Source organism: Galeopterus variegatus, unplaced genomic scaffold (assembly GCF_000696425.1).
Source record: "Galeopterus variegatus unplaced genomic scaffold, G_variegatus-3.0.2 Scaffold13824, whole genome shotgun sequence".
NCBI lineage: Eukaryota > Metazoa > Chordata > Mammalia > Dermoptera > Cynocephalidae > Galeopterus > Galeopterus variegatus.
This window is the reverse complement of record NW_007739935.1, coordinates 1-9858: the sequence shown is the minus strand read 5'-3', so window position 1 is coordinate 9858 and position 9858 is coordinate 1. Positions and strand designations below refer to the sequence as shown.

The 9858-nt window shown below is 44.2% G+C and overlaps 1 protein-coding gene across 1 annotated transcript; it reads right to left on the bottom strand.

Moving 5' to 3' along the window:
* Positions 1-1797: 1797 nt before the first annotated feature.
* On the bottom strand, positions 1798-9853 carry LOC103581740 (ankyrin repeat and SOCS box protein 13-like; the record flags this gene model as incomplete). Its single annotated transcript, XM_008563498.1, has 3 exons — positions 1798-3596; positions 4243-4434; positions 9787-9853. Coding segments are annotated over 3 exons (387 nt in total), but the record flags the coding sequence as incomplete, so codon positions are not given.
* Between the last annotated feature and the right edge of the window lie 5 nt (positions 9854-9858).

The following is a 9858-nucleotide window of genomic DNA, read 5'->3' as shown; positions in this document are numbered from 1 at the left end:
ACCCATCGTGGAATACAAGATCTTACAACCAAAACCACAACCTCGTGGCCAATAGGAAGCTGAAAGGTATTTTTAAGCGGAATCCAGATAACGGTCATACAGATCCCTTCCTGGGTTTTGGGGTTTTTTTTTTAAAGAAAGACATGTTTGCTCTTTTTCAACTTCTGTACACATTAAATTTTTATTATGAAAAAAATTATATACTGAAACACCTGGAGAAAAACACCCCTGTGTCTATTCACCACCCAACAAGAACAATCAGTAGCGTTCTATATTTGCTTCATTTGGCTTTTAAGAAATGAAATATTACAGTTGATGTTCTCTTTGTTCCTACCCCCAAGTCACATCTTCCTCCTCAATTCCAAGAGGTGACCACAGCCTTGACGCTGGTGTAGGGTTCTGTGATTTTACACATTCACTGCATACATAGGTATCCTTAAATACTTAGACTGTTTCATATTTAAATTTATGCAAGTAGATGCATACTGTATATAAATAAGATTTGGCAACTTTTTTCATCTACCATTATAGTTTTTGGATCTATTTTTGTTAAAACACGTCTCTAATTCATATTAACTTTTATAGAGCATAGGCATTATACGAATATATTCTACAACTTAGCCCCGATTGAGGGGGTCTTTTGCTATTATAAATACTGCTGCACTAAACATCCTCATACATATCTTCCTGTGGTATGTCTGAGAGTTTCTTTATGGTGTATTTATAAAATAATTACTGGGGATATGGAGGATGCATATTTTTAATTATACTAGATATTACCTAATAGCTCTCCAAAGTAGAGATATCAATTTATTCCCCAGTAGCAGCCTCTGAGTCCCTCCCCATCATGAAATTTTCAGACCTTTCAATGCTTGTCACGATGATGGTATGTAATGGTATCACTTTGTTGAGTTAAATATTCATTAATTTGCATTTCCCTGATCACTATTGAGCAGCCTTTCCCTTGAGTGGACATTAGAAAATTCCTCTTTTGTAAATTCCCTGTTCATTTTCTTTGCCTGTTTTTTTTTGGGGGGGGGTTGTTTGTTTTTTTCCCCTATTGGATTAATAATCTTTTTCTTTGACGGTTTATAGATATATCTTTATATTTTTTGATTAACAATTATTTGTTATACATGTTGCAAACGTCATCTCCAAATCTGTCAACTGCACATCAAGTTTCAAAATGTAAACTGAGAAGTCTCCTGACTATAGTCCTCCTGAAATAGGGGAACCATCTCAAAGTCAGATGAGAATAGTTTACAGAGCTATAAGATCTGCAGTCATAGCCACATACCTTTTATATTTGGGGAGCACTTTACACTTTTCAAGGCATCTTTTAAAAACCTGCTTCAGCCTCATAGAAACCTGTAAGACTATTGGGGCCTGTGAGATGAAGGGACTGGTTGAATGGCTGTCATCAAGCTCCTTTCGACGTCAAAGTCTGACCTGTCATCCTCATTTTGCAGCTGGGACAATAGAGGCCCAGAGGAGCAGACAAACTTGTCTATAGTCACAGCCCTGTTTAAGGATGGAGGAGGACCTAAAATCCCAGTCTTCGGGTCCCTTGGACAGTGTCTGTCTCCCCCGAGAAGGTCCACATCACGGTGATGCTGAAGTGAGCGACAGGAGACCGGGGAGGAGGCAGAAGGTGTGTGTGGTTGCACAGCAGGCTCAGCAGCCATCACTTGACCTTCTAAAACACACGAAGCAGAGGGCAACCCTCTTCATTCACACAGGATGAAACCTATCCCAGTGTTTCCACCCCCATAAGAACAAGGTCACATGAACACAGGATAAACCTCATTCACCCACTTTTATTGAGCAATATTTCATTGAGTGTGGGGATCTGGTCTGTACTAAGTGCTATATGGGGTAGAGATGGTTGCAGATTTCATGGCTAGAGGCAAGTTTCTTTATGAAGATGAAAGGGGCAGAACCCAACGCTTTTTTTAAAAAAATTATTATTCCATGCAGAAACAATGATTTATCCAGAACTTGTATCTAAGACTATAACAGAACGAGAATGGCTCTTCTTGGTTTAAGAGGAAGTCCTGCCACGACGACGGCTAACACACTGGAGAAAGGAAATATCCAGCGCACCAACACGAAGTCTTTCACCAGATCTGTGGCCCCACCCAAGTAACCATGTGGAGAGATGCCTCTGGTCATGTGACACAATTGGCATCACCTGGGCCGGCTCCGTCTCATGCTATTTGGGGGTGGGAGGCTGAGGCAGACCCAGGAGTATCTGGTGACCACCCCGTTCCCATTTCTGGGCACACTGACCACATGAACATTCATAAGTGGTGCTGTCTCCATTTCCCCAGAAACCAGATACACCTGAATTAACTACACAAAATTCCTCTAGTTCATCTCCCTGTTGTGTGTGGTTTTCGTTGTTGTTGAGATACAGAATCTTAGGTGGGCAAATGCAGTCTGAATAGACTACTAAATATTTCACCTTGTGGCTTATCATGTAGAATCATTTACTGTTATTATCCACAAAAATGGAAGGATTAGCGAGTGATAGCACCCACTGGGTGCTGGCAACTGCTTCTCCTCATTTTATAGCTTCAAGGAGTTAGCGAAACTTCAGGTGGGTGAAAAATTCATTTGGCAACTGTGGAAACAGATGAAAAACAATCCCTAAAGAGTCTCCCAACAGCCGTTTATACTGGAAATGACTTCCGTGAGAAATACACTAACACGCCGTCATGTCCCCTTCTGTTTGAATGGCTCATTTACAAAACATTAGTGTTACAGCAGCCTCAAAAACTGCAAAAAGTTTTTTATCCCACGTAAACTTTTTTAAAGAGTTGAGACCTAACATTGAAGACAAACTTCCTAAGAAACACTGTGCTAGTTGTGGGGGTACAAAGCCAGAGCCTTCCCCCACTAAGATCCATATAAAGCCCCTGAGTGACGGATACACCTGGGCACAGGTGGGCATGGAGAATGCCAACCACTTCTCCAGAAAAAGCATCCATGTGGTAGCAGAGTGGCTGTCCCAGGCCACGGGGTCGGAATCCCACCTTTGAACATGGAGGGCTGCCTGGTGCTGACTCAGAGATGGCCAGCAGCTGGGACCAGGTATGTCTGTAGCATGGAAACCGACAGCAGTGCCTGGGGCCCCAGCCCCGCCTGCCTCCTCGGTTCTCCTTAAGCCACCTATCCTGAGAGAGCCTTTGAGGCAGGTGGGAGAAAAGAGGGAGACTGGTGAGACAGCACAGGGACACAGCCACAACTGTGATCTGAGACACAGGCCTTCCCAATGCGTGGGAATTTCCCAGGATTCAGGAGAGAAGATGGAACGGGACAGCCAGAAAGCACTCAAAGGAGCGCCATTCTATCTATAGCATTTATGCCATTTCAAACAAACAGGCAGAATCTCTCCAGCCCAGCACTGGGCACAGCCAGGGAAGCAGCCAGGTGAGTCCCAGCCTGCCTGGCCCCTGCTCCCACTGTTCAGTTGTAGGAAAGGAAATCAATGAGCCGGGGAGGGATGTTTAATTTGGCGATCTTCTCCAGCCCGCGGATGCCGGTGGCCTTCCTCAGGCTCACCCTGCAGAGCTGTGACAGGGTCAGAGGTGTCTCTGTAAAAAAGGAACCAGGAAGGACATGAGGTCAGTTTCAGGAAAGAGCATAATGTCCTTCGACCAATTCCAAGATGGAATTGGAAAATCCTCCCTTTCCCCTAGAAATAGGATGTGCCCGGCATGTCTTCTCTGGAAGGTTGCCAGAAAGGGACCCAAGGAAGGAAGATCAGGAAATAGAATGTGGGTGATGTCCACTGGGATTTCATTTTGTGGGTTTGGGAGGTTTTTTGTTTTGTTTTTTTTAAGCCACCGTATTATAGCTCAGCATGCAGATTTGTCAGCAAAGAACTAATCTGCAGCTAGTGGGCTCGTTTGTTAAGCTTCCAGCCAAATAAGGCACAGGTAGAGGGTTTGGTGGCAGGGCAGGTGCTAGCAGTGAGCTCCTGCTGCTCCAGGCACGTGTCCAACTCTCATAGAGAGTGTCGCCGGCCCAGGGCACCCAGGAGGAACTGGTGCATCTGCATGAAACAGCCCCAGCAGACTAGTCTCAGGTGCATGTCCTAGTGGCAAAGCACAGGCACTCAGGGCTAAAGACCAAGCCCTCAGCAGAAGCTCAGGGGAAACTAGCAAGGCAGGGGTGCAGACAGAAAGCAGGAGGTGCTGGCTGCCTGGAGAAGGGATATTGCAGACGGAAGCCGCTCACTCTCGTAGTACTCGAAGCACTTGGCAGGGGCGCTGCTGCTCCACGTGTAGTCAGACGGCTTCTTGCCCCGGTTGTCCCGGGCATAGATGTTGCCTCCAAACTCAATGAGCATCTCGATGAGGTCCACGTTCTTCACCTTGGCCGCGTGGTGAAGGGCCGTCTCGTGAAGTTTGGCTGCGTTCACATTGGCCCCTGGAGGCCCAGAGCAGAGAACAAATGTCACCAAGGAGAGGATTTGGAGCCAAGAGAAAAAGTGGCTTGTAGTTCACTCAGCACAGTATGCAAAAGCAGTCCTCATCCAGCAAACAAAACCAAGACAGACTTCTCCTGGAGCTTTTTCAAAAATGTTTTGCAAAATCTGAAAGCAGTGATTACTTTTATTTTCTTTTAGGAGAAGAGAGCTAAAAACAGGTAGCAAATGATAAAGAAATAGAACTGGAAACAGAACCAAAAAGAAGAAAAATAAAACCAAAAATGTCATCATGTGCTAACCGCCAGTTCTAACACCCTATACATTCTGCCCCAGAGATCCTTAGATTTCTGGAAGCTCAGGCTGAGCCGCCCATGTGCACAGACATGTCCTACTTCTTCCTAGCTGCTCACAAGACAGAGGCTCTAAAAATACTGGTTGAATGCAAGAATGAATATTCCTTAAATATAAATATTTTTTTCACAAAAGGGGAGAACAAAGGGAAAACATAATGTACCCAAAATGACATGGAGCTCAGATAAGAGATGAAGTCTCCTAACTGTGAACTCAGCTCTGCCCTCCTCATCCTTCTCGGGATAATAGCAGACATTCAGAAAGATGCAAGAATTTGTAGCTAAATATGGCATTTTTCAATGCATTATAAATATTTTGATAAAAATACAATTTGTGTAAAATGCCATTCTTAGGACACGGCCGTCACTGATTCTGTGAGTATACAATGGGATCTCCTGGAGCCTCAAATTTTTCTTTGGAAGAAAATATCAACTTTGAAGTCTGCTCCTGGGTAGATAAAAAGGTTATAGGAGAAGCGAAAAAAGAGAAAAGTATTTCTGAGAAACCAAGCAAATAGCTGAGCAAGAATAAAATAATCCTCCCAAACAGATTCAAACCACAATCACAAAATATTACCAGAAGCAAGATTTTTAAAAAATCAGACCACCAGCATGCCACCAATTAATGATTATTTTAGAGGGTCAGGCTTTTACAATTTTTAATGTCACTGCTCAAAAGACATTCAAAAAATCCTGCTTTCTGCCTTCTGATTAAAAATATTTTCAGTCCCCTAACAGAACGTAAGAACCATGTTCATAACAGTGTTCACGTGAGATCCTGAGAATACAGCAGGCACTCCAACACGATAACACAAGCGACGAAAAGGTTGTTCCACTTCCCACAGCTGAAACTCAGCATTTGGGTCAGGGAAAAGGATCCCTCGATTAGAAAGAAGGCTGGATTACTTAATTATTTAATTTGGCAGAAATGGATTACAAAAATAATAATAAAAAGCAATCCATTACATAAAAGAAATATTTTCCCCACAATCCAAACACTCTCTCACATCAGGGGTCTTCTTCCAGTACTGTCGCAATAAATAATTGTTATAGTGTAGCAATCATAATGCAAAGGTACATTCTAACACTAAACATGCACTTGTAATGAAAAATCAATTGTAAAGGCCACAGAATCTAACATCCAAATAGCTTTCTCTCATGTGATTAATGCTGGCAACATTCTTGCGTTGGGAAGGAAAGTGACTGTGATTACTGCTGTTTAATAGTGGAGAAGGGGCAGAAGGGAACCAGAGCAGTTCTCACAGGGTCCGAGAGAAAACCGGGGCTGGAAAGAGCTCTAGAAACCACCCTCCCTTCCATGCTGCTGGCAATGGCAGGTCCACAAACAAGGCCAGGGACAGTGACTCTTCCAAAGAGGTGGCCTTCCCAGAGTACTCAGTGAGATCTTTTAAAACATGTGCTTGGCATCGTTTGGGTGTAAAGAAAGGATGGTTAATAAGGAGGGAAGCTGGGCTTGTTGGCCGCCACTAGAAATGCCAGACTGGACGTGCACAGACCAGGCAACTCAGATGGAGCATGGAAGTGCAGTGCTGCATGTAAGGAAGACAGAGCAAGATGTCATCTGTGTCTACTACAAATATATACGAGGGCACTTCAAAAAGTTCATGGGAAGATCCCTATTATCTTTTAATTCTATTCTTCCGTGAACTTTTTGAAGTGCCCTGGTATGCCTCGACTGATATGTGTAGCTCACAAAACCACAAAGAGATAAAACACACACATTGCAGGTGGGACGGCGGCATGAACAGAGACAGAGGAAGGAAGGAAAGGAGAAAGCAGGGGGAAGGGAGGGGAAAGAAAGTGGCTTTGTGTGGAGCAGGATGGTTAACCTTGAACCAAGGGTGCCTTGAAATGAGAGTGAGAGAGAGACAGAGAGACACAGACAGACACTGGAATCCAGCAAAACAACCCACACCACCTTCGCGTTAAAAACTCTCAGCTTCACGCTCCAGAGAAAAGGGGTCAACGTCAGCTCATTATCAAAATCCTAATTCCAAAGTGAAATAGGATTAAAGTGAACTAATTAATTAGAGTAAAACCATGGCCAGCAGAGTGAAGAGACTAACGCACCTTAGCACACCAAGAGCCAGCACAATCGTGGAACAGAAGCACAAATGGCTCAGTACACACTTTTTGTAACAATAAAGGGAAATACGTCGTGCCAAGGACTGTGCTGAGAAGGTAGAAGCTGCAGTCCTTGATTAGCTCCTTCTGAATGCTCCCGGAAGAGTTAAACATTTAGTGAGCAGATTAAAAATTGCTTCACCATAATAACTGGACTTTCACCTGCCCCAGCCCTCCTCCTTGGCAGATATAATCTAGTTCCTTGACCTGGCCTCACTGCCAACAAGGAGAACCACCCCGCAGGTACAAGGTGGTTGCTCCATAGCTCAGCTTCTCACACGGGGCCTGGGCCTTCTTCAAGTTACACATGAAAGTGCCTGCATATTTTTCTAGAGACATGTCCCTGACTTTACTTAGGTTTTCCAGGGGGTCTGTGAGCCGACCTCAGAAGCTCAGAATCACTACTTTTAAACCATCTAGGAGTTCATGGGGGCATGCTGCTGCTGCTCTCTACTTCCCTGTAGCTTCGATATTTCCCACAATGAAGAAATAGTTTCTTTTTTTTTTCCTTTTTGTCTTTTATCGTGTCCGGCAACGGATCGCAACCCTCGGTGCTGCGCCCACACCTAGCTCAGCCAGTGAGCGGGAACCGGTCTGTATGTGGGATCCGAACCCTCGACGGGAGCACCACCACGCTCCCAAACGGCGCCCTGTAGCAGTGCGCCACAGGGCCAGCCAAGAAATAGTTTCTAATGAAAAAAAAAAAGAAAAAGATAATCCATTGGATCTAACAAGGGATGTTAAAAGTGACCATCTGAGTAGATTAGAAAATGTGTAGAGCTGACGGCTTGAGGGTAACAATGAGCATCAAGCTAACCCTGACATCAGACCAGAGAGGCTTCCCCAAGAAAATTCTATTCATTTTTAATTCCCTAGGTATAAGGAAACTGTTGGAGAGCTACCGAGAATCCTGATTTAAGGCTATAATGGATGTTACGGTTGCCCCTGCTTCCTTTCCAACCTCCGCCCACGCCCCCATGCTGTCACCTTGTAATGTGCAGCAGGGGTGCTGGGGTGGGGTGAACAGGGCCCACATAATCACAGCTCCAGGTGTGAGCTCTGATTGGTTCAATCCCTCCCCCCACACCACAGTAATTGGTTCAAATAACCCTGGCTTGAGCCAATCAGAATTAGCAGAGTTGAGGCCAAAGGGATTGGTTAAGATTTGGACATGAGGCCCAGTTTGGGACAATGGGACATACGGGAGGTGTGCAGGAAAGGAAATTCTTCATTCTTCTGAAGAAGCTACCAGAAGCCTTAAAAAGCCAAGCGTTTAGATTTTAAACCTGAATCTGCTGCAGCCATTTGACTGCTACCAGTGAAACTAGGCTTAGGGTAAAGCTAACACTAAAGAAAGCAGAATTGCAAAATTCAAAGGAACTGAGGGCTTGGTGATACTATGGAGCCACTGAGTCAAACTGACCCTAAACCAGCTCTGCTTCTCCTCCTTTAAGTTACCTGAACCAAGAAATGCCTTTCACTGTTCCCCCCATTGGAACTGATTTCAGCCTTAAAAAGCCAAGCGTTTAGATTTTAAACCTGAATCTGCTGCAGCCATTTGACTGCTATCAGTGAAACTAGGCTTAGGGTAAAGCTAACACTAAAGAAAGCAGAATTGCAAAATTCAAAGGAACTGAGGGCTTGGTGATACTATGGAGCCACTGGGTCAAACTGACCCTAAACCAGCTCTGCTTCTCCTCCTTTAAGTTACTTGAACCAAGAAATGCCTTTCACTGTTCCCCCCATTGGAACTGATTTTCTGTCACTTACTAAGGAGTCACAACTTAGTTCTCACTAATCCAGAAAGGATGCTGGCGTTAAAATGCTCAGTTGATCCTTTCCCCTACAGCCACACAAAAAGGAAATAAAGAAAAAAATGGATCTGATGTGTACTGAGCCCATAAAAGCCGGACAGGAATGGAACTGCCCTGCGTTGATAGAAACAGATCCGTCATCGGATAAGCTATTCAGCTGGAAGAACTTATGGCTATTTCTAATGTGGATATTTTATCACCGTATTAAAAATAAAAAATACCCCAATCACTAACTTTACCCAAAATGAATCTTTTCCACTAAAAAGACCTAAAAGTGGTACATTAAAGTAAATAAGATTCTCTATAAAAAACTACATGTAACTTAAGCTCAAATGACAACCGTCTGGGGGGGGGGATTCATAATCTTCCTATTTCTGAACAGTTTTTTGGGTTTTTTTAATCCTACGCCACACCCATCATGGATGAACTGGCTGAGCTAAAATTTTACTTCAACAAAACATTTAACTTGGCTTCATAATAAAAAAAAAAAAAAACCTTGCCAATATCCACTTTGGCTACATTTTAAAACTTCTGGTGTAGGCAGGTCCTGAACCTAATTCTCAGTTGGCTGGGGTTTTTTGGTCTTGGGGTTTTTCCACCTTGAGAATCTCTCTATCCTGAGCCTTTTTTGAACAGCTGACCATGGCCTGGATTCCAAATGCTCCACTCTCCTAAACGCTGCCAACTCTATTTCCCATAGGCCCCCGTCTCTCCCAGATTCAGACAGAGCAGCCTCATCAGGCAGATGTTGCGATAGTTGCCTGTGTCCTCTAAAAATAATTATAGGCATGTGTAGAACACCAGGCACACACCAGGTACTATGGAATCATTATCATGAATCCTCCCAACAGCTCTGCAAAATAAGTTTTGTTTTCTGCAGTTTTAAGATATAGAAACTGAGGTCTAAAGTCTCAGCTGGCAAGTGGGAGAGCCAACTACAAACCCTGGTCTGTTTGACCTGAACTGGGCACAGTGCAAGAAAACCACCCATGCAGGTAAACACTGGCTCAGGTGAATACCAGCTCAGGTAAACACCACACACCTGCATTGAGCAGCACTTTGACACAGTCCAGATGCTCCCGGGCACAGGCGACGTGCAGAGGGGTCCCAAAAT